At 35.5% G+C, this 24,593-nt stretch overlaps 4 protein-coding genes across 14 annotated transcripts in view; all 4 read left to right on the forward strand.

Moving 5' to 3' along the window:
• Window positions 1–1,621: 1,621 nt before the first annotated feature.
• LOC127068954 (double-stranded RNA-binding protein Staufen homolog 2) lies at window positions 1,622–8,165 on the forward strand. Of its 7 annotated transcripts, none has more exons than XM_051005427.1 (9): window positions 1,622–1,784; window positions 2,330–2,393; window positions 2,569–2,777; window positions 2,955–3,569; window positions 3,690–3,898; window positions 4,029–4,361; window positions 4,430–4,955; window positions 5,141–5,355; window positions 5,428–8,165. In XM_051005427.1, exons 2-9 carry the CDS (start codon window positions 2,341–2,343, stop codon window positions 5,683–5,685), a joined length of 2,418 nt encoding a protein of 805 aa, XP_050861384.1. In that variant the 5' UTR covers window positions 1,622–1,784; window positions 2,330–2,340; the 3' UTR covers window positions 5,686–8,165. The 7 variants fall into 7 exon arrangements, with proteins under 7 accessions (XP_050861384.1, XP_050861385.1, XP_050861383.1 ...); XM_051005428.1 differs by having other exon boundaries at window positions 1,631–1,853; window positions 2,955–3,566; XM_051005426.1 differs by having other exon boundaries at window positions 1,632–1,853.
• Window positions 7,581–14,571, forward strand: LOC127069187 (trichohyalin-like). The gene is given in 8 exon segments (XM_051005963.1): window positions 7,581–7,629; window positions 7,803–7,863; window positions 8,045–8,300; window positions 11,034–11,141; window positions 11,184–11,309; window positions 11,855–11,995; window positions 13,222–13,265; window positions 13,356–14,571. Coding segments are annotated over 8 exon segments (1,998 nt in total). The 3' UTR covers window positions 14,569–14,571.
• LOC127068978 (acyl carrier protein, mitochondrial-like) lies at window positions 10,368–12,200 on the forward strand. 2 transcript variants are annotated; one of them, XM_051005501.1, is made up of 3 exons: window positions 10,368–10,583; window positions 11,184–11,309; window positions 11,855–12,200. In XM_051005501.1, exons 1-3 carry the CDS (start codon window positions 10,425–10,427, stop codon window positions 12,032–12,034), a joined length of 465 nt encoding a protein of 154 aa, XP_050861458.1. In that variant the 5' UTR covers window positions 10,368–10,424; the 3' UTR covers window positions 12,035–12,200. The 2 variants fall into 2 exon arrangements, with proteins under 2 accessions (XP_050861458.1, XP_050861459.1); XM_051005502.1 differs by lacking the exon at window positions 11,184–11,309 and adding an exon at window positions 11,034–11,141 and having other exon boundaries at window positions 10,369–10,583.
• Window positions 12,497–24,593, forward strand: part of LOC127068959 (uncharacterized) — a 14,280-nt gene continuing 2,183 nt past the window's right edge. The window contains exons 1-8 of one of the 4 annotated variants that reach the window (XM_051005441.1): window positions 12,497–12,914; window positions 16,893–17,030; window positions 17,503–17,599; window positions 19,796–19,876; window positions 22,565–22,728; window positions 22,845–23,033; window positions 23,246–23,401; window positions 23,814–23,966. In XM_051005441.1, the coding sequence (XP_050861398.1) occupies window positions 16,951–17,030; window positions 17,503–17,599; window positions 19,796–19,876; window positions 22,565–22,728; window positions 22,845–23,033; window positions 23,246–23,401; window positions 23,814–23,966 (920 nt within the window). In that variant the 5' untranslated portion in view covers window positions 12,497–12,914; window positions 16,893–16,950. Of the gene's footprint in view, window positions 12,915–16,280; window positions 16,413–16,656; window positions 16,802–16,892; window positions 17,031–17,502; window positions 17,600–19,795; window positions 19,877–22,564; window positions 22,729–22,844; window positions 23,034–23,245; window positions 23,402–23,813; window positions 23,967–24,593 lie in introns of those variants that run through there. The other 3 variants (XM_051005439.1, XM_051005440.1, XM_051005442.1) reach the window with 3 other exon arrangements.

Raw genomic sequence — 24,593 nt, forward strand, 5'->3', positions numbered from 1 at the left:
CATACATAAATATTTTGGATAAACGACATCCCTTCCTTAAATTAACAAACAATCCTATACAATTTTTTGTTTCTTTTTTATCAGAAAGAACTGTTTTTTATACGATGTACTCCACTCATTTTTATGTCGATAACAATATAAAACAGGGACACAATACCGCAAAGAAAATTTAAACAAAATATGAACATTGTATTCATTAAACTTGAAATAACAAAGCGTTTACGCTTCAAGCAGCATAATAAATTGAATGCAATATTAAAAAGTATATTACAAAATTAATATTACTGCCATATTATTGCATTCAATGCACTGACGTGCCTATTACATCGCATCCAGATTGATTTCTTTCATATATATTTTTTTGCAATTAAGTTTTTACAAAGTCTGTCTATGTATTGAAAGCTTGTTATTGTTTCTTCTCGTGATATTTAAAAGATTGTATGTTTTACAGTATGATGTAATATAATTGCATATGTATGTATATATATATACATACATACATAAGATAAATATGAAACGATCGTTCCATTTTTACGTTTATATTTTAGAAAAAATGGTGAACACAAGCTTAAAAAAGAATAAACAAAAGAACATAAAGCTTGATTTTGATTATATCGATTTCCTCATCTACGTGCAAACAATACATATGTATACATACATGCATATATATATATATATTACAATGTATTACATATGTATTATATATATATATATATATATATATATATATATATATAGACACACATATACATTTAATGTATATCATGGACTCACGTAGCATCAGGCGCGCGCGCGAAGTATGACCTTTTTCAATATTTTTTTGTACTATTTCATATTACTTTCGAAAGAAAGAATCTTTAAATACACACTAAAGTTTATAAAAGAGAATATAAAAAAAAAAAGAAAGCAATACAGAGAGACGTTCGAAGAATGCATTTGTTCTTACCATAATAATAGTTCTAAATGGCACAATAGAAAGAATGATGATTAAAAAATCATAAATATATTAGTTTTTAAAATATCAATTGAATTTGTGTGATAATCACTAAATAAATATCATTGAAATAATTACTTGAATAATTTGGAAAATTTGAAACTACGATCTTTTTTATTCTGGTCGTGAAGATATAGTTTGATCTAACAAAAAATTATTATGGTACACAATCTTTGCTATGGATAACAATATAAATAGAGGTATCGATAATACGAGGATTAAATGAAACGTTAAATATATAACTTCAAATTTGTTGAGAATGATAAGGGAACTTGAATCGATAAATTTCGTTTTAGAAAATTCTTCCTCTCTTTTTTTTTTATTTACTTTTAACGAAAAAAGAAGAAATTACTTATCAATAGCAATATTTTTTGATAATAACAATGTTAACTTTTATTAGAATATGTTAATCGTAATTATCAAACGTTTTATTAGCGCGAATAAATGAAATTTTCTATACTGTATCGTGATAGGTTATAATCTAGGAAGAGACGCCATTTTGCCGAATATACCTTGCGCGTGATTGGTTATTTCCTCATAAATATCTCGTTCTGTTCCAGTTCTCGTTCGACTCTAAAGAACGAGAACGAGAACGAGAACGAGAACGAGAACGATAGTATCGATATTGTAAAAATCAGTAAAGCGGGGCGGTCTCTAGTCATGAAGGGTCAGGAAACGTTGGTCGACAGTCTCACATCAAAATGGCCGCATTTTAGTCTACAGACTACTTTTCTTTGTTGTTTGCCAATAGCTGTGCAAAGGGCCTGGGAGTGTTCGCTAAAGTAACACGGTCTGTTTCGACCTATATTTCATTGTTAATCCAAGCGAAATCATTTTCGTGAAATAGAATAAATATTTGGTAAGAAATTTCGTATCGTATACTTCCGTGTTCGTTAAAACCGGGCCAAGCCCAACGTCTATCGACTGACTTATTTATAGATTAAATTGCGTTTAAAACGATTAGCGTCATTGCAATAATGGGAGTGATTTATGAGCATCATTTTCGTGTTCATTATATTATACGATTGTGGGTGCTTACTTAAGAACAATCACGTTGAATGAGGGAGATACCGGTTAATGGTTTAAAAACGACTCGAAACAGTACTTATCATTTCTATTATTTTATTTCACCATCTAAACTTTATTTCCTCTGACATTCAAATACAGTATGTTTAATTTTTATTTCTATTAAATACTCGAACGCTTCGTGTATTACTCGAAGTTCTTTTTCTGTCAAGTTCTTTCATTTTTTAATGTGTCATTTTGTTTTGACTCCTATTTGGAAAAGCAATAATTTGATATTTTCTATTTTTCTTTTTCTTTCTTTTTTTGTAGATTTTTACAAGATGTTACGCCATCAACACCATTCAATGCAAAATCAACTTAGAGATCACAATAGGTTGGTATTACAGTGAATAGATATAAGTTTTGGTTTGTTTTATTTAAAAATATATGAATATTATAATTTGTATTATATATGATTTACCAGTATTTTTTAAATAAAATAAGTTCTAAATGTTGTCCATTATTTCCTTACATTTTCCTGAATTTTTATAACTTATTATTTTTAAAAGAATGGGAGGACCAATGCGCCCCATGCAGCAGGCAAGTATGGCCCCTTTACATCAGCCTCAGCATCCAATACCGCATCGGAATCCACATCAACAAATACTGCCCATGCCCCCCCATCAACAACATTTACATCACATGCAACACCATGGACCACCACATGGAAATCCACGACAACCAATGTTGATGAGTATGAATGCACATAATTCCAATGGTAAGCTTTGAATAATAATTTGATATAGGTTTCAAAGGTGTTCTTTTTTATTTATTTACTTTCTTTATGTGAAATTCACTTTCTTATACATGAAATATGCTATTGCATATAAATATAGTATAACAAACCATCAGAACTTCTTGGTTCAATGAGTTAATCATTGTTTGTAATATTTAGTCTTTTATCCAGGTACTATGGTCAGTGTTAGTTTAAAGGATCAGACAAACACAGTCTCCGTGACCCTTCAAAACCCAAATATTCAACCGACGCAATTTCAGCAACAACAGAATAATCAACAGAATCAAGTACAACAACATGTCCAACAGCAACAACAGCAACAACATCAACAACATCAGCAACATCAACAGCAGCAGCAGCAGCAGCAGCAGCAACAAATCATGGAACAACCTAAAGCACCTACGAACAAGGGTAACGGAGAAACCAGGGATCATAGTCCATCGCAGCAAAATCATGCCAATGTGAACAATCCAGCTTTGGCAAACATGAAAGAAAAAACACCAATGTGCTTGCTAAATGAGTTAGCACGATTTAATAAAATTCAACATCAATATAGACTGACCAATGAAGAAGGACCGGCGCACAAAAAAAGATTTACCGTAACGTTAAAACTTGGGGAAGAGGAATACGTGGCGGATGGACCTAGCATAAAGAAGGCTCAACACAGTGCGGCCGCTGAAGCATTAAGAAAGACTTGGTATAGACAGCCTCCACCAAAACCTACGAAAGCGATGAGAGTCGGTTATTCGGGGAAATGTCCACCTGGTTCAGGTAGTCGTATATTTGTGTATTCTCAGAGATCATAGAAGTTTTCTAAGTATATTTTTAATTAGGAATTTTTTCAATCGTGTGTTTTTATTAAACTTATCGGTTTCTTTTTATCTTCGTTTAAAGGAAACGTACCGGCAACGGTAGAATTAAATGCGTTGGCAATGAAGAGAGGAGAACCTACAGTCTACACCTTTAGACAAGCTCCTCCGGCAGGTCTACAGCCAGTAGTCACATATGGATTCACCAACTATCCGCGAATATTACATTCCAGTTTGCCTCCTAATCATGGGTACCATACAGAGACTCCAGCAATGTATATCGTTACTTTAAAGGTATACCGGTGAAAAAAAGCACAACATTTTTACTTATATATTTCTGAAATTACCAGAATCTCACTTCATTTTCACACGACATATGCGAAGCGTATCAAGTATACAAGTAAAGCGTGTATGAAATTTGTAGGTTGGCGAGCGAGAGTTCACTGGCCGAGGTGTGACAGGACAATTAGCACGACATGACGCGGCGAAAAGAGCATTAGAACAATTACGTCAGTTACCATTACCAGAAGAGGTATCGAGTAATTGTACAAATGGAAATGGAATATTAACTGGAATCGATGATCCAAATGCCGATTTGAAAAGTCCGGTATCGTTGGTCCATGAGACAGCATTGAAACGTGGTCTGCCTGTTAGTTTCGAAGTTATATCCGAAAGTGGTAAACCTCATATTCGTGTATTCGTGACGAAGTGTACTGTGGAGGATAAGTCTACCGTTGGAGAAGGATCTTCGAAAAAAGTATGCATGCTTGGTATGACGCGTTAAAACAATTTTATAAAAATGAATGATAAAAATGTTTTATTCAGGTTTCAAAAAAACGTGCAGCGGAATTAATGTTAGAAGAATTAAAGCGTCTTCCACCGTTACTCGTGAACGTTCAAAATCGGTTGTCAAATGTGAAACGTAAGCCTCCCGCAACGAAGAAAAAATCAAGAAATTTGATAAAGGTTTATCAAGATCCACGTGCCGAATCCGATGCTGTAGATGAACTTAATCCAGTCTCACGGCTTGTTCAAATTCAACAAGCGAAACGCGAAAGAGAACCCGTTTATAATCTTATAGAGGAAAAGGGCGCCCCACGACGTAGAGAATTTATAATAGAAGTAACGACAGGACAACACTCTGCTTGCGGATACGGCCCTAATAAGAAATTAGCTAAAAGAGCCGCAGCCGAGGCTCTTTTAGCAAAATTAGGATACAGCAAACCGCAACCACAACCAACCAAACCATCCATAAAAACTGGAGAGTCCGAAAATACCGAGACCAAACCGAGAAAGGTCACTTTTCTCGAAGATGATCAAGTGAACGAAACTCAGAGTCATCCTGTAGGAGGTAAAAAAGATTTGTATCTTTTTGAAAGTAATACGATGTAAATTTTGTCGATTTTGTCATATCTTTTAACTTTTATATAGTTACAATCGATTGTATTCTATTAATTTTCTTTTCGAAATTAATAGAATATCGGATATCTTTTGTGATGTATATAAAAGATATTTTTTTTCTTTGTATTCGTTAAGGTACTATCGGACGTCAACTGGTACCTGGCTTGCTACTGGTGGATGGTGGTCAAGAATCTAAAGTAGGGAATGGACCTAGCGTTCAAGTGATCGCCGAAGAGTTACGTGGACAACAACAAAATTCCGGAGTATCTCCGAAAGATCAGTTAAAATATTTAGCGCAATTATTTAATTTCAATGTTGAATTTAGTGACTTCCCCAAGGTAACGAAACAAGTATGAAACTTCTATTGAGCTTATCGTAAAATGTCAAATAGCAATGTCATCCGATATCGAAAATCTTTGCAGGGTGCATCGATACACAAGGAATATCTATCGCTTGTAACACTGAGCACAGATCCACCGCAAGTATGTCATGGTAATGGCCCAACAGCGAACGCGAGTCGTAATCAAGCAGCACTAACAGCTTTACGCACGTTAAGTAAGTTAGGGCTTGATAATGCTTCTAACTCACAACCCAAAAAGGACAAAGGTGCGTCTGGAGATGGGATACACATTAGCATTCAGGTCAAAAATAATATTATGGATGGAAATATCGATAAGTAATTATCTGGAATTAAAGAATTAAATATGTAGGATTGATAATTTATATTATTGCCTTGAGGCACTGTAAAAGAAAACTGATGTTGTAACTTTTTAACACGTGATTCATGAGCGAGACGAGATACATTGTAAAAAAAGTTCATACTATCTATCATATTATATTTCGTTCTTGAACGAATACGCGCATGAGTATTATAAATTTACGCAAAACGCAGTGTCAAAATAATAACGATTATATGTCGAATTATCGTTTGGTTACACGATCATTGTGTTTGGTAAATTCGTAAGTGTGATCAGTTGTTTGTCAATTTCCTGATAACTTTATATTCTCATCGTTCTCGTTTTTTACTTTCTTCGTTACCGGAATAAATTTAACGGTGTTTTGTTATTCGCCACAAAAATACTCATTTCAAGAAGTCTTCGAGGAAACAAAAGTTTCCTCGAAAATTTTTGTCTGCAACCATCTCGATCATAATTGTATGATATAAACGTCGTATATATTATTCTTATAGACATCGGATATTCGCGTCTTGCTCCTAGCAAACATCAACGATTGCCATACAGTTCTAGCGTTTTTTGTAAGAGAGTACAGTTTATATCTTTTACAGTGCCTTATATGCATAAAGATGTGTTCAAGCACCAGTAATATAATATATTATTTACTAAATAGAAATCGCATAAGGAAGAATGTTTCTTTGAGTAAGCTAGTAGATCTGATAAGTTTTGTCATTGTGTATTTTTTCAAAGGTAAAATTCACAAGTACCCACTTATCTTACGTTGAACTTGAAGATGTATTACACGCAAAATTTCAATGATGACCGTATTATTTGTGAATCTCCTCTATATATTGTTAGGGATGTTGTATGAGAGGTCATATATGATTCTTCGATATTTGTAAGATTCTTTGAATCACATAGAAAGATTTTTAATTTTGGAAAATGTTCAATTTAATAATTTCAAACAAATACATACTGTTAGAAAGTGAATCATTTATATTAGGTAGACTTTTTTTCAAGTTTAAACATTTAGTACAATGAATCGAATAATATTTATTGGTGCTTGATCAAGATTCTGGTTCTAACAACAAATTCTAATATATCGCATGAATTTGATTGATAGAACCACGATCCAATAATAAAATATTTACTCCATGTAATTAAAATGGTCATACTCCAGATATGTAGCCAAAAATAATTAAGAAGGTTCATATGATACTTATCTTGCTATCAATCTTACATTCTTGCTACATAATTCTGTGAAATATTTAGAAATATTGATAAAGTCATTAAATTTTCGGATTGACTTTATATTAACATACTAAAAAGTGTACATTTTATTTTATTTAGTTAGTTCTTTGATGTTCGTTTTAGTGCATCAAATAATTCATGAGAATATTTTTTGTTTGGATATTAATTATTTGTATAGCAAGTGTTCTTTGTGTGTTAGAGGTATGATAATATTATCCTTTTTATGCGATAAAAAGGTATGGTAAGATATTATTTATAGTCAGTCCTTAAATTTAATGCTTTCTCCTTTTTCTTTTTTTTTTTTTTTGGTTTCTTTTTGTGGTATTTTTCTTTTTTCTTCCAATTTTTTTCTTTGTCCAAAAATAAAGATATATATATCATATATACGTATGTATGTATATATATATGTATATGTATATATATATATATAATATAATATAATATATAATACACACACACCACGCGCGCGCGCGCGACTTTTGTCAAAGTAACGAAGGAATGGAAGATTCCAGTACATATGAACTTTTTACTTCCGTATGATGAAGGGAAACCCCTTTTCATTCTGATATATAATTATCAAATACTTTGTATTTGGTTTATGATCATAAAAAAATTGTAGAAATAATAAATTGAAATTCATAAATTCTGAGATGAAATGCGGCCATGCTCTAGGTCAATATGCAGATCTGGAAGAAATAGGTGATTCATGGGTTTGCTTAGACGAAGCATAGAACATGAAGGGTAACCCATGGATCAACTGTCACTCGATTATGCATACTAACCTTACAATTTCAAATGATTCCTTAGCTTTCTCATTATCATGAATGGAAAAATGTCTTATTACCTCATGATATTATTTAATTTATTTATAGAGAACAATCGAAGTGCGTTCATTTCCATGAAACAAATAATAAAACTTTTAAAAGAACTGAAGTAAAAAATGTCTGTATGATTTGAGTCATATATTAAAATGTTATTGTGTTCGTGGTCAAAATATACAAAGTTAAAAATAGGTAAAGTGATAAACATTTTTCTCGTGCCCCAATTTGCTTTTTTATGGGGCCTAGAAGCATACTGGGGTCATTCATGTTATAAAAAATATTGAGAAGTGAAGGGAATTGAAATTTCCGTGCATCTATCACTTGAACAAAAAAAAAATAAAAATAAAAAATAAAAATAAAAATAAAAAAAAAATAAAAAAAAAATAAAAAAAATAAAAACAAAAAAATAAAAAAGAAAGAAGTAAAAAAATGAAAAAAGAAAAAAAGACATTGATGGATAGCATGAGATATTTCAACGAATATGACAAGGTAATAATACAAAATTTATTACGCATTAACTTGGTCACGGTCACAAATGGTTTTTACCAATGAATCGTTCAAAACAACATATGCTATGAATTTTGTCTTATTGCCGAATGTGAAAAAAAAAGAAAAAAAAAAAAAAAAGAGAAAAAAAATGCACTAATGTGGTGATAAAAACACATGTAATAATGGATGAAGATAATATTGAGAGCGCGGTACGAACTTTGAATTTTTTTCTGCATTTTTATTTTGTAAGTAATTACTCTTTTAAAAGGTAATTTAATTAAAATAAATTATAACAGTTGTGTATATGTAGTAGAGACACAGATGCTATTTTCTTTTCTGTCTGTTTCGTCTCGGAGGATGAAAAATATTCCTAAAATTTCTATCTTTTTTCGTTTCTCATTTTTTCTTTCCTTTTTTTTTTCTTTTTTTTTCCAAAGATTGAACAGATATAGAAAAATTTTATTAAGGAAAGATATGCGAAAATGGAAGAAAGTTGGAAAATTTCTTCTCTCGTGTAAAATTATTTAAAAATAATTATATATTAATGCAAAGTTCAGTTCCGTATTCTCACATAATTCCATCTTGTATTCATTATACACATAATATTATCCAAACTATTCGTTGCGTTAAAAATACAAACGATTGTTAACTCTTAATTAATGTGCCTCTTTACTTACCCATAAATAGAGAATGACGTATTCTATATATTCAAAATATGAAAAGTCATTTTGTGAATAATCCCAGGACATTTTTTCTACGCAATTGTTCATATTAATTTTTCTAATACGTCTCGTTATTCCAAAATTCATCAAAAATATCAAGAGAGTGTTCCTTTTTCTAACGCGTATTGTATTATAGATAAGTATTTTTTTTAAAGCGAAATTCAGTATTACTTAAGACAGGTGGTAGATTTTGTTGCATAGTCTTTTAGGAAAGAGGGAGAATGCGTACCCTGCTGAACGTATTTTCGTTTCTAAACTTATTTTATTTAAATAACCCAAGAATACAATAGTTAGACATAATGTATAAACACATCAAATTATCTATCACATTGATTTACTAATGAGACCAGATATACAATTATTATGTATTATGTTAAAGAGATAACATTTTAAACAATCATCTAATATATACGGATTGATACTTTTCGTTTTAGTGGTAAAACCACCAATAAAAATATTTATTACAATATTTAATTTTTTGCTTATTATTATAAGTTCATTTATTATTATTTATTATCAATTATAAATTGTCTCTCATTTTTACGTCTCAGAGTAAAAAGGAAAATGTAAAATAATTTTAATTATTTCATAATATATATAAATGTATACGATTCATTGCTTGTTCGTTTATACATCATCGGCATATGGCTTCCAAATGTGTATTTAAAAATGTTTTCGTTCTAAGGAATGACTGTGTTTTGATGTATAACTTATAATTGTTACCCAAAAATAATGATTTTTTAGGAGAAAATATTTTTTATAAAATTTCTTTTCCATTAAAGTAATAAATTCTTTAATATATAAATAATTTGACAGTTTTATCAAGTTTGTATTTGAAAATCAATAAATTTGATCGTCAAAATGTTATTAGAGAGATTTGTCTGCTTATAAGTACAAGAAATATATAGTACAAGGACGAATCGTGCTCTTATAATTGCTACGTACGTAAAACTGATTTGTAATTATTGGAAATAAAATATTTGTAACTGACTTTAAACATTAAACAAGATTTCACGAATTTTATATATTTAAGTGACATCAATTTTATACCGCCATTATTTACGAATCTACGTCATAATTAAAAGAATTCTTACGCGTTTATTTTACATCTTAATAATTTAATCTTAATCTTAATTGATTAATGATCCGATAACATGTATTTATCTTTACAATTATCAATAATTAAATACAAATAATTATACAGATCGATCGTATCGAATTTAAACCGTACTAAATTACAAAATATCGACTGACTTTAGTCGCATAATTTTTTCTGAATCACGTAGTTCTAATAATATACATAGTTACCAACGTTTCAATCGATTAAGGTTTTGAAAATGTACCGCTAGATAGCGCGTCAAATCAAATTTTCTTCAGTCATTGCATATCACTTTCATATTTGATCTTTGACTGTAGATAAACTTCGTAGAGCCCGGTTACCTTTCATTCATCGAATAGGAAAATGGCGTCCTATGCTATTGCACGTCTTTTATCGAGAAATACCGGTGTCTTTAGAAATTCAGTCGTCCGGTTGCATTTATGTGGAGTTAGCGGACAACTTACATGTTACGGAAAATTACTTAACCGTTCAAGAGAACATGTCGTACCTTTTATATCGCAGGTAAACACTCGTAATAACTATACAAAACCTACGAGCTTTTCCAATAATTTGATCTGATACGTGTTTTAATACATATATTATATAACTTAAAATTTTGAAAATTTTTTTCCGAGATATGCCTGTCACGAAACATTATCATTGTTTCAAACATTACTCTTTTGTCCTATATAAGAATCGTACGATTTAAAAAGTTTTCAAAAATCAGATATCATTTTACATGTATCATATACTTTGTACGCACAAGTGATTTTTCGATGTATAAATAAAATTATTGTATATTTTCTTTCTCGAGTGTTTTGGATTATATTCTTCGTAAGTTAAGTTTATACAATCTGATACACGAGGAAGAAACAATTTGTTAATCTTTTAAAAAATCTAAGAGATAATGTCTTTTGAAATTAAGGGCAATTTGGTTATATGCGTAGCGTTTAATATATTTAATATATTTAGGTTAGAATTGGATTTGTTCGTACATATAAGACAAAGCCAACAGTGAAGGATATCGAAGAACGTGTATTACAAGTAGTTCGTGCCTATGACAAAGTTACTGCGGATAAGGTTATAAAATATTTTATTCTGTAAAAAGACATTATTTTGCAGGATATAGAAGAGCTACGAGTCAAGCAGGTGCGCCTCTACAGCTCCAAGCCTCCATTAACACTTGATATAATTCGTCAGCGGGTGCTTTTATTACTCAATTTGTATGATAAAATTGATCCCAAGAAGGTATCTGTCTGCTATAAGAAGTAATGCTTTAAATTTTGTTAATAAGATATTTCTGTAAACGGTCGCGTTTTACGAGATAAATTGGAATTACCAAGTGGTACAAGATATAACTTTTGTACCATATAGTTTTTGTTACAATATTAATGATGCATTTATAGAAATATCTTAGAAGATAACTTCCTGGGAAAAAGAATTGGCTAGTACCTCGCTTGAGTCGTGCTGCTTGTGCATCACTGACATGTACATATAAGTTTTATGTTTAATCAGAAAAATTGGCAACATATTAATATTGCTTTTATATATAATAACATTTATATATATATGTACGTGTATATATATATTACATTATATCATGTCGTATCATATTATATAGAATATAAAGGTATCGTATTGATAGAATAAGATATAACAAAGATCATATTGAAAACTAAGTTGTATTTTATTTATTTTATATGTCAGTTATGCATAATATCTGCATACTTAACGATATATATATATATATCATATTTAGTAGAATCTATTACTGAACTGTGTCTGTATTACAGTTGTGCTTGGAATCTCATTTTATAAATGATTTGGGTCTTGATTCCTTGGATCATGTAGAGGTTATTATGGCTGTAGAAGACGAATTTGGATTTGAGATTCCTGATATGGACGCGGAAAAATTATTAACGCCTGGACTTATAGTGCGTTATGTTGCAGATAGAGAAGATATTTACGAGTAAAAAAATATATTTATGAGATTACATTAGTAACAGCTCATCATTATTTGTTAAAACAGGTAACAATCATGAAACCTTTTTTTATGGCTGCTCAGAGAGTAACCAAAGTACCTGTTTTTTCTGTATATAGGCCAATGATCATTAAATAAATAAGATAATCTAATCGTTAGTTTTAGATTCTTTCGTATATTTTTATTCCCAGTTTTTGTAATATCTCCACGATAATTACGCGTTATATGTAATACCGAAGATGTAAATCGTAAATATTTTTTGTTAAAGAAATTAACTTAAAAAGTAGCGGGAAGATGAGAAAAATCTTGGCACATTTACACGTAGAAAAGAGATATTTTTTGACTTTTGATATAGAAATATTAAAAAATTATTGGTTATATATGACAAAATATATTGGTTTGAGTACAAAAGTAGCTGAGCTATTTAAATAAAATGCGCGTGTCGTATGTTTATAATATTTTTGATTCGTTAAAAAAAATAATGCGACATTCGAAAGAAACTTTGTAATTCCCACTAAAAATTGGTAGAGATACGAATGTCGTTTCGTCTAAATACTCGCTTTTGATTGGACAATATTTATTGTAAAGCGCCATCTGTGACTACGTAGCGTCGGCGCGATAGGAAAGCCGGTTAGTCGCTTTCGAACCATCGCCTCGTACGTTCGTGCGCGTTAGCTGAATTTCGATTTACGTAATTTACAACTGGATTTATGTAATAAATAAGCAAGTAGGAGTGATCGACCGTCACGATCCTCGAAGGAAGTGCGAATTCGGACAAGAACAGAGAAGATTTTTGTGGAACAAGGAGAAGAAGGAGATGGAAAAGGGTGGAGATGTCGCAGTCGATTCGCTGGATTTCGTTTGAATGAAAAGTAAGTGATATCTTTGTTTAATTCGTTAGCATCGTCTTTCTTCGCACCATCATTGATCGTACGATTCGACAATTAACGATTTTCTATCGCTCGTCGAGTTTTGTCACTTCGCTACTCGTTTCATTTCGACGGTTGGTTAATGCGCGCGAATTACGTTCGATTCAAATGACGCAGCGTAGGAGGGAATAATGGCGGACGTGAGTGAGAATGCGCGAAATAGAACATTTTCGAACGAGGACGCATTGCTTTCTCGAATTGGCCCGTCTGCTACAGATTTTTCTACAATTTGACAAATTTTCGATTTCAGAACAACCTCGCAATGTTACTCGTGCCTACATCGACGAGTGGAAAGTAAACAAATAGAATAATCGTAAACACACGGTCACGTAAAGTAGCTTCGATCTATACGCCGATTAGCACAATATTTACTAATTTTCTTTGATCCGAACTTCTTCGCACGATATTTACGATGGAGAGAGACGATCGGGTGGACGGAAGAGCAAGATTACTTTCGTCAAATTTGAGAAATCGCGAGTACGCGGAAGAGATCGCGAATTTGGAGGACGAGCTGAAGCGAGCTTATTGGAAGAAGTCGTTGAAGTTACAGATCGCTTCGAAGGAAGCCGAGAGGAGTTTGGAGATGGCAAAGGGTCGTTTGGAGACGGAGGCAAATAGATTGCGCGCGTCGATCGAGTCGGAGGAGGAGGATCGTCGTCGTCTTCGAAGGATCGCCGAGGAGAGAGAGCGCGCGAGCTGCGAGCTCGCGGAGAGAGAGGCGAGGAAGAAAGAGGAGCGAGAGAGACGGAGGGAGGAAGGGCTAAGGGAGAGAGAGGTCCTCGAGGAGGTCGAGAGGAGGTTGGAGGAGCGCGAGAAGTCGAGGACGTTGGAGAGGAAACTCGAACTGCGCGCGGAGAGGGCGGAGGAGAGGAGGATGGTCGCGGAGCTGAGGGAGATTCGTAGGGCGAACGAGAGGGAGGAGGAGGAGAGGATAAAGAGGGACGGGGAGAGATATTCGCGGGAGATCGAACGAAGGGCGAACGAAGCGAGGAGCCGAGCGAGCGAGCACGAGGAACGACGAGAACGGGTTCTTACATCGCTGCTCTCTACGATTCTCGAGGAGGACGCGAGAAAGCGAGAGAGGGAACTCCTCCTCGAGGAACTCGTCCTGCTGGAGATGGAGCTGGACCGAGCGATCAACGATCGGAAGGAGAGGAACGCAAGGTCCGGGAGGAGCCTGGAACTGCTCGACTCTTTGAACGAACAGATCAGCTTGACGGAACTCTGCAAGCTTAACTTCCTACGTCGCGACAGGGAATTCGCCGAGGAGACCACGAGGAGACTGGCCCAAGACGAGAGAACTCTTCGATTAACGGCCGAAGCCAAGAGACGGGCGCTATTGAGATATCGCGAGGATCTCGAACGAATGATCGCCGAACGTCGGAGGATAAGGGACGAGGAAATTCGTAGGATCGAGAGGGAGTTCGAGGAGGAACGTAGATCGGAGGAATTAAGGGCGGCGAGCGTCGAGAGAGAGCGCCGCTACTTGCTGCTCGAGCATGCTTCGAACGTTGGAGAATTTTTGAACGAGAGACATCTTACCGAGAGGGAGCGAGCCCTCCTCGACGATTCTCTTTTATCGCGAACGACGGGATGAAGCTCGAGGGAGATGGTAGCGCGAAGATCGGGAGAGGGCTGCGCTACCGCTTTAATGGCGTCTTACCGCTCCGGCGAGGCGCTCAACCCTTCTAAGATGATATCGTTATTCGGTACCTTTGACAAACTCGACGAAAGCGATTGGGGCGATTCGATGCTATTCGATTCGGAGTCGTATCGAGGAGCGAGCGCGAGACAGGGGGAGGATCGTTGATAAAAGAAATCGTTTACGATCTCTTCCTCCTCTCTTTCTCACTTTTCACTCCGCAAAGAATAATGCGAATTTCGAAGGTCGGATTCACCCCGGAAAAGGAACGTCGCTGTCGTCGTACGCCGAACGTACGGGCAAATAAACGACCGCTGGATCTTCTCGATCCCAATGAAAAGGGCCAATAAAAATACTGGGAAGACCAGTGGCGTCGGCTCGTCGAAGATAGCGCCTTGAAATTTATAGCGGTTGGACGTTCGGCGATCGCCTACCGAACCGAGTTCGAAGCACGAGTAGACGCATCGATATTCTTACGTCGAGTTTCGAGGAGCACAAAACTGGCAAACCGGATCCGGATCGCTTCGATAAACTTCGAATCGCTTTATTTTTCAAATTTATCCCTTACTTGCTTACGCTTTACTACTTGCACTCGCAGCGATACGTTCCTTCTCGAGAAAATATCGATATACATCGTCGAAGGAATCCAAAGAATCGATTAGAATACTGTTTACTCGACCCGAGATCGTTATCCGTTTTAAAGTTTCTTTCTTTCTAGGTAGAGCTAATCGCTTTAATCGGAATAGACGGAATGGACTCTGATCTCGCGATTATAAGAGAGAGAGAGAGAGAAGGAGAACCACCGTTGTCCCTTGTACTTTTAATAATTTTATATTCGAGTTAAATGGCGATACGAATCATGCCCGATCGTATACGGCGGGGTGGCTGCAAGGGTCTCTCGCGAAACGAAAAGTTTCGGTGGGAATAACGCGATGCGCAACGAGGCGAAAAGTTTCCGTACCTTTCGTTGAGGGGGTTGCACAGCTAAGCGTAACGCCCTAGGCACCTGTCGGCAGATGTTACTCGACCGTTAGAGAATATTTCAAAGATTTTCCCTTCGCACGCGTTCCCTTTAATTCCAAACTCTTCGTTCGCTAGGCCGAGCGAAACATATCACATCGTCCCTTTTCTTTTATCTCTTTTAATCATTAACTTATTCATTGATTAATCGCGCGTATCAAATATATTTCTTCCTCCTCGATTATTAATTATATATTTTTAGAAGACGAATAAAAACAAAGAGAAAAATTGGTTTGAATTTTTGTCGCAGACGGTTTAACGTATAGATTGAACGTTAACTCGCATAAGAGGGGAACAATGGGAAAAGGGAGGTGCGCGAGTTTAATGTAAGTTAAATCTCTGCTAGATGCATATGTGTGTGTGCGCGCGCGCGCGCATTGTGCACACATACGTTCGCTGCTGTGGGCGATCAGAGAGCCGGATGAGAAAAGAGAGGAAGCCCTCTTGCCTTCTTCGCTCGCCTTGCTTAACCTCTATCATTCTCTTTTCCTATCCTTCCTCGTGCTTCCATCTCTCTCTCTCTCTCTCTCTCTCTCTCTCTCTCTCTCTCTCTCTCGCTCGCTCGCTCGCTCACTCACTCGCTCTCGAATAATGGGCCTTCTCTCGGGCCCACGGGTCGGGGTCGGGGTCGAAGCGTCTCTCTATCTCTCCTTCTTCAGTCTCCTTGATCCTGCTCCTCTGTCTCTCATTGGTCCCTCCGTGTAATTCCTCTTCGCGAAAATCCTCCGAATAGAATCGATCTCATCCTGGAAAATGGGATCATCTCTATTCGTCGATACGTAACTAATTCTATATTTTTTTTATCTTACTATTTATCTAAACCTATGCAATTGTACAATTTAATGATTAATGCGTCTTACATCGAGCCTATCTCCGATATCGACTAGCGATGAACAAAATCGAACAATGCTCGATCAAATTGTTCTTATCAAGAACCATCGACGTCTTCGTATTATCTGTATTACAGTGTGTTATAGTTTTACGTTTTCAAAAATGTATAAAGTTAAGTTTTCTTCGTCTCGCGATAAAAGCAAAATTACGATTGATCGATTTAAATCAAATAATTGTCGCGCGAACTAATGTATATATACATACATACACATATATATATAAATTAATGGCATATATAGGTGTCTAAAGTAATCATTTCTTGGATCATGTTTGAAAGGTAAAGACGAATGTTAAAAAAATTGTAAGATTCCTTGGTTGAAACTCGACTCGACTCGTCTCGAGGGAATATACTCGGTTCTCGGTTACAGATGTCCTCGTCGTGAGCCGATTAAGAAGACGAGGTGCGATGTTGCAGAGATCTTCGCCATGAGCGAGAGCCGGGTTTACACCGGTCCAGCCACGCTCGCCGAACGTCAACCGTTCAGCAGGAATGGGAAGGCACTCAGGTGTGATTATCTTTAAACGCATAGACATCGTTTGTCTTTCGACGGTACTTCGTCTTTAACCTTTGACCCTTTTGCTAATTTTATATTTCCATCCTTTTATTTCTTTTATTTCGTTTCGGATATCGATCGTATTACGTGGCGCGAATTCGTCAACATCTCCAGGTGGGAGCTTACAGAAAATTAACGAGTTTATCAAAGTTTATCGCGTTAAGTCATCGAGTTCGCATCGTCGAGTCGATAATCGTATCAATTTATGCGTTACACGCTCGTGAACGTTAATCTTCTCTAACTCGTACTCTAAAAAGATTTATGTTTTAAAGACTTTCGATCGTTTTCGAAATTCTCTCGTCGAGATAAACAAAGATCTTAGAGCGTTAACGGTGTCCTAACGAGATATCCTACGGACTATTAAGACTAAATGATTATTCTGTTATGATAAATACTTTTTTTTTTGTTTTTGTTTTCATTACAGAGGTTCGAAGAAAAGCGTATTGTTTTACACGACGGATTGCGGCGACGATAAAGACGATCGCGGTGGTGTTAAACTGGAGCAACGATCGGTCTCATTGGTGAGTTCTATGTTATATGCGATTATTTGTCGATACGCGTGTATTTGTTATAAAGCGAAAGAGTGCTAAGATATTTTCCAAGTTGCGCGAACAATACTACTTTCGATCGTTTCGAGCCGTAGGCGTGATGATTATCGTTAGATGCACCAAACTATGCGCGACGACCGAAGCTGATGTAACTTTCAACAAGAAAATCGTTAGATAATTATTATAAGTAAAGTCTGATGCATTCGCGTTATTTTTGATATATAACATTTTTAGTAATAGTAAAGTTTCAAAGTTTTTCTATGAATTTTCTTATATTTTTTATCTATAAAAGAAATGACGACAAATATTAAACGAATAGACGGATTCGTCTGCAAAATCGGTTTTTTTTTGTATCAGCGTGTTAACTTGCATCAGCCCTTCGAATTTTCAAAGTCACGTGAACCGAAAATTGCCGAGTCCGCAAATTCCTCGATTTAATAGAAAGACCTTAGGTAGTTATCATAATTATAGAGTGTAGCCAAGGAAGGTCTGGCCAAAAAATGGAGGCACCGGTTTTTAGAGTAGAGAATAAAAGGAAATAGTGTGGCATGAAAGCCATTTACGGAGAGAAAATCTGGTTCGAAGATAAAATAAGAAAAAAAAAAAAGAAACGACAAAGATAATGCTTCATTTTTGTTTGGTGGTCACACACATACGCACATACACCTCGTCATCCGTTTGTTTAATGGAATATTTTTCAAACCAATTGCGAATATTTTACGTCGTTATCAACTATCATATTTTGTTTCCTTCCGTTGTTGTGTCTGTTCCAGAATTAAAGTTTCGTCTCTTCCTCGTGCTTTTATGCTCGTCCTACGTGCACCATTCGCACGCGTGCATTCTCACATCCTACGCTCGCAAATCGTGCGAGCACGCACGTACATATACGAACACACACACAATATATTTTTCTCTTGAAAATAAAACGAGCATTTAAACGTCTACCGTTCAATCGAACGAACATATTTTTATTCGATTGTGATTTATAAGATTTAATCGGTCAGAGTTTATTATATCGATAGAAAAATCATACAAGTACACATTTTCGATTATTATACGAGAGATTGCCTGTGCGAAATCACGAATAAATTAATTTCATTTGTCCGTCGTTTATTATAAATCTCACGTAATCGAATCGAATCGAATCGAATCGAATTAAATTAATTTCCCCTAACGATCGTTAGACTTACCTCGACTTAGCTGAGTTAACGGAGTAAAGATAGCCGCCGGTTATAATATTTTCCTTTTACTTTTATGTTCTCGAAACGCGAACGCACTCGCAAGCACGAGTACATGTCTCTCCTGTGTAATGAAACAACGTATCGACATTGGAGGTCGCCTTAACAGATCGATCCTATAATTGTCATCGAAGGTAGGTATGTCGAACGATATTTAACGAAAAGATACGAAAGGTAGACATTATCTTGTTTCCGTGAGAAACTTCAATGAAGGAGGGGGAGTCGTGGACAAACGTCGACTTGCCATGCAATTTTACGGTTCGTAACGAAAACGGCACTGCATATGTCGCATATTATATATATGTGTGCGTGTATTCGTGTGTGTGTGTGTATATATATATATATATATATATATATATATATATATATATACACACACACATGTATACACATGCTTATGCGCATACTATATGGGCGTAGATGAATCACAAGGATTTGTGAGAATCACAACTCGTTGATCTTCTTAGTGGAAGCAGAGGATGCACTTTAAGGAGGCTCCCTTCGAAGCGGATTACATTGATTTTAAATCGTATCTATTTTACTATGCTTTTGTGAGATTGAAAAAAATATGATACGCGGAATAGAAAAGAATCTAATATCGTTCTCGAAAGGATCAGGGCTCGTCGTAATCGTCGTTCGTTACTGGTTTTGTTGGACAGTGCGAAAGGTCATCGCGCGTCCTGCACGTTGACCTAATTCTTTAACTATAGTCATATAGTCTGTCTAAGTGTGTCTTTGAACATTCTTACTTTCGCTCGATATTTGTGGTGAGAAGCGAACAATAGTTTAAATTAAATTATTTTCTTTGAAAGTCTTACTTGGCTTTACTCACTTGTCAGGATTGCTACGGATTACACTTGCTATTTTTTGTAAATTTCCCGCTCTCTGTTGGAACTATTATTTATCGTCAACAATAACTACTTTCTTTCAGACCGCTCTACATACCAATACCGGTGCCCAGCAACAACTATTGGAGCCGAGAATGGCGCAACTGGAGACCTTGGAGGCGAAGGTAATATATTCGTCATAAAGTTCATCGAAGCCGGATTTCGCGATTAAGCCCTTTGAGTGAACTTATCGAACGCGGAAGCAAACCGTACAAGCTACTTACGTACGCACGAGAAGAACTGTCAAAGAACGTGGAACGTATTTAACGAATTATCCAGTTTTTTTGCTCGTAAATTCTGTACTTTAAGTGGTAAAATCCGTTCGGCCTGTCGAGAGAGATACGGTGAGTGTAAAAAATTTTCTTGCACTTTCGTCATAGGTCTCGCAATATTTATGTTTTTTTGCTTTTTTCTTTTTTCTAAATAGCACGTCATTATAATTCTTACATATTTATTAGCTATTATACGCGATCAAGAATAGACAAATATTTATCAATAATTCAAATTGTCTAACTTTATGCTAATTCTGATTATAACTGAAGGGTTAGAAAAAACTTTAAAAATTTCAATCCTTTCTCAATTTTTTTGTCTCAGTATCGAGGAAGTTTGATTAAGCAAAAGTCGTAAGTAGTTTATAATCGTCGCAATTTGTTGAATTTCCTGATTCTACCCTCGTTAGTCTTGACAATGAGAATGATGAGAGTTTTACCGTACGGACACGTGCACGTCCGTTTGTTTACAGTCGACTGTCGTTTAAAACGTGATCGAGGTGTAACTCTTCTTCTGCTTCTCCTCCTCCTCCTTCTTCTTCGAGGATAAAGGAAGAGGTAGGAAAAGAAAAGAAAAAGAGAAAGAAAAGGAATGAACAAAAAATGAACAAAAAAAAAAAGTAAAGGCGAAGGCGATGGACCGCTTTTATTGGCGGTTCGGCGATAGCCCCCACGGGAGATCTTAAGGCCGTTCAACCAGTGATTTATATGCAGATGCGGGACGCAAAGAAAGCCCGACTCGCGTTTGGGAACCCGCATCACTATATACGCAATGGCGTCGAATACGCCATCGCATAACTTTTTTTTTCCCCTTAATTTTCTACACCAACGATTTTTCAAACAACGTTCATTTTTCTCCTGCCCTCTAGTTGTAACTTTTTATTTTTCTAATTATCTGTTAAAAATGTAAAAGAAAAAAAGATAAAAATTCATTCGTCAAGTGCCTACATATGGTATTCTTAATTCATTAAGTATTCCTAAGTTTCGCTCGTTAACTTTCTCTCGATTTTGTCTTTCGATTATTTTTACAAAAAGATCAGGCTTTTTGTTCTTCCCTCGTGGTTACCACCTACTCAGGGACGGCTCGATGTACCTCTGAGTTCTTTTGCGAAACAGGTACCAGTCATAAAAATGCTGAGGTACACCCAACTCTATTTCCCTCCCTTTCTCTCTCTCTCTTACGAAGCTGTTATTCCTTTGAAAGTGTTAAGGTCCTATATCAGTAGTCTCCATTTTCAAAGTTCTTTTTTTCTCATTTTTCTTGTTTCGTTTTTTCTTTGTTACCTTCGAATGCCCTCAATTTCATGAAGTAGAATTTGTAAAAAAAATTGATTTCGTTTGGCTCGACTTATCTTTTATCCTTTGAGACGATAATTTGTCAATTAATATTAATGATTTTCTTTATCGAATTTATTATTTTAAGCGTTTGTTCCTTTCATTTTCGAAGAATTAAATCGACTATGCGTTTGGAATATTTTACAAATTATTTCGATCTAATAGTAACATTTTTCCTTGTAAGATATACCGAATAAAAAATTCATCTCTTTTTCTCTCTCTTAAGTCAAAAGGAAGTTTCCAGAAAGAATATAAAAATGAAGTAATGAAACACTATGTTCGGAGAAAAATTAAACGATTGTTGGTATACAAAGAAAAGTTCTCGTCAAAGTATATTTGTTCGAAAGTTCGCTCGGAATGTTTTTCAAGTGATCTCGATGAATCTATTTTATGATTCTTTTTAATATCAAAATTTCTTACGATGTAAAAGAGATTTTATATTGGTTTATACAACTTTATCGGCGGATATTGCATGTACGATAACAAAGAAGAGAGAGAGAGAGGGGGGGAGATAAACTCGAGCAGAGACAATTTTTTTTCGAGTTTGATCAGAAAAGATCTCGTAGTAACGAAAGTCGGATAAATAGGTATCTATGTACTTTTATATATAGTAGGTGCATCGAGAGAGTATTATTTTCCCTTCATGAAAGCGTGCACAGGTTCCCATATCTAATGGCCGTCTCTGAAGCTTCCCGGAAACTAACGTACTCTCGGTACGGTGGGGAGAAAAGCATGAGAGAATCAGAACAATGATATTACCATCAACGGGAGACTCTTTTACTATCACGGAAGAGATTCGAGAGAGAACGTTTCCTCGTCGTTTCTTTCCAAGAGAAAATGGAAAATTTTGTTTTTCTTTTTTCTTTTTTATAGCCTTGAACAAATAATAGCATGAACTTTCGCCGATTATTATTATTATTATTATCATCATAAAGTTTTACATGGAGCTTTTCATCGTTAATATATTTTTTATTTTTAATACTTATCCGTATATATATATAATAATTATTTATATACTTACAGATATACGTATATACATACGCGCGCTACAGTACAAAAACTTGTCTGACGATACGCTATTATTAAAAATTATAAAATCATATATAGTTTAATGCGCATTAATAAATAAACTTTAGTGTCCGTTTATCAATCATCGGTAAACATAAATCGGGATAGATCCTAACTCGGAGTTATATTTGATCTGTTCAGATGGCGAGCATCGAAGTATCCCTTTCGACAACGCCAAGAAGAAAGAAGGGTGGTAGTCTAGCTGGTGGGATAACGTCTGCCGTCGGTCACCGTAATAAAGATCATTATAAAGAACTCGACGCCCTTCGTGTAGCCCTTCGCGATAAGGAAAATATTATACAGACGTAAGTGGACTTCTTCCTTCTCTTCCTTTTACAAAGAACCTTTCATCCTGCATCGAGTCCATTGTTATTTTTTTCTGCTTTCTTTCTTTTCGTTTTTCTTCTTCTTCTTTTTATAGGTTGAAGGGTCAATTGTGCAATAGCTTGAGCAACCGACTAGCCTTGCGAAATGGTGCTGCACCACCCTTGACCGAGGCTGACAGGAAAGCTACCGAGGAAAGACTTCAAAGGCTAAGACGTGACGCAGACAACAAGAGATTGGCTATAAAGAATCTTAAACTTGCTTTGGAACGTTTGGATATAACCGAGTAAGGCGATGGAGTTAATATTTTCGTAAATTTCTTTCTTTCGCTTTTTTCGTTTTTCTTTCCTTCTCTTTTTTTATTCTTTCAAGTACGTCTAAAGTTCAACGAACGAAAATAGAAACTCGTATCAGGTGTTTCTCGTGGAGAAAGCATCAAGAAAAGTTCGTTTCCGTAAGTCGAGAAAATTGAAGTTCGCTCCTCGATTGCTATTTCAGTAACATCGACGTTCGCATACAACAAGCAGAACTGGAATACAGGCTAGGTCGCGAAGAACTCGAGCTTTTGACTCTACGGGAAGAGAGCAGGGCTCTTCAGACGGCGTTGGAATTGGCAGAAACCCAAGAGAAACGGAAAAATGATACCATATACAGGTTGGTTCGTCTCTTCGTATCATCTACCTTTACCTAGGTATACGTCAGTACGTTTGTCTCGTGACGCAATTGCTCTCGAAGACCTATGCGAAATTTATTTCCATCCTTTACATTCCGCACAGCACACGATGAGACAGCATGATGAATACTTTACGAACGACCAAGCTACAGGCTGTTAGAAAAGATCCTGTAAGGCAACAACTGTTATCCCCTTCCCATTGTCTTTTATTTATTTTACATCGTAATCTTTTGAGTAACTCGACAGAGATAGAGATAGATGGATAGAGATAGAGGTAGAGGTGGACAGATAGAGAGAGAGAGAGAGAGAGAGAGAGAGAGAGACAAATTTAGATTTAGGTTTAGACCACTTCGAGTTGAATTTGTCACGCTTATTACAAATCTATCATCTTAGCTGCATTTCCGGGTCGACGCAAGTCACCGTACATGCCGTCGAAGTCAGTGCCGATCCAAAGAGTCCTCGTTTCGGTGCTGGACCAAGAGACGAGATGCCTGGTCTTTACGTTGATTGGGCCGTTGAAGATTCTGGTCTTTGCAAGGGAGACAGGTATGATTTGAATCAATCGTCTTACAAATACGATTACATTTGATCTTCAAGTAATTAATAACGATTAGGTCATCGTTGAATGAGTAACCTATCCCAGTGATTTGTTAAGAGATAATGGGACACTCTTCGATTATCATAATTAGGAATGCAAGCCTTAGAAAGAGCCATTAACGAAACTTGATCTTATTCAATATTAATTGTTCGACGCATTAGATGCGAAAACAGCTTCCTTAAAAATCAACTCGGTTCATGGCCTAGCCGTTATAAAATGCATTGTTAAGAGGATACAAAGAAGAAAGGTGTGAAGTCGGTCGGTTGGGATTTGCATCTATGAGAAAAGATGTGCGATGCTTTATAAATCATTGTTGCATGTACTTTTCGAACTTGTTCTATAACTATGCGTATATCATTGTAACGTTACGTATTTTATATTTTCCACGGATAATAGTTATATCCTGGATTTGTTTGAATATCTTGGAATCGTTATACTTGACATAATTTAGATCGAATAGTTTTTCAATGAAATAAGATCAAAGAGTAATTAATGATAATTGAACGTATTCGAATCTATAGAATGTACAGGTAGGTAATAGGCTGACGTGACTCATGTTGTGGAACGTTTGAATC

The sequence above is a fragment of the Vespula vulgaris genome, chromosome 14 (assembly GCF_905475345.1).
Source record: "Vespula vulgaris chromosome 14, iyVesVulg1.1, whole genome shotgun sequence".
NCBI lineage: Eukaryota > Metazoa > Arthropoda > Insecta > Hymenoptera > Vespidae > Vespula > Vespula vulgaris.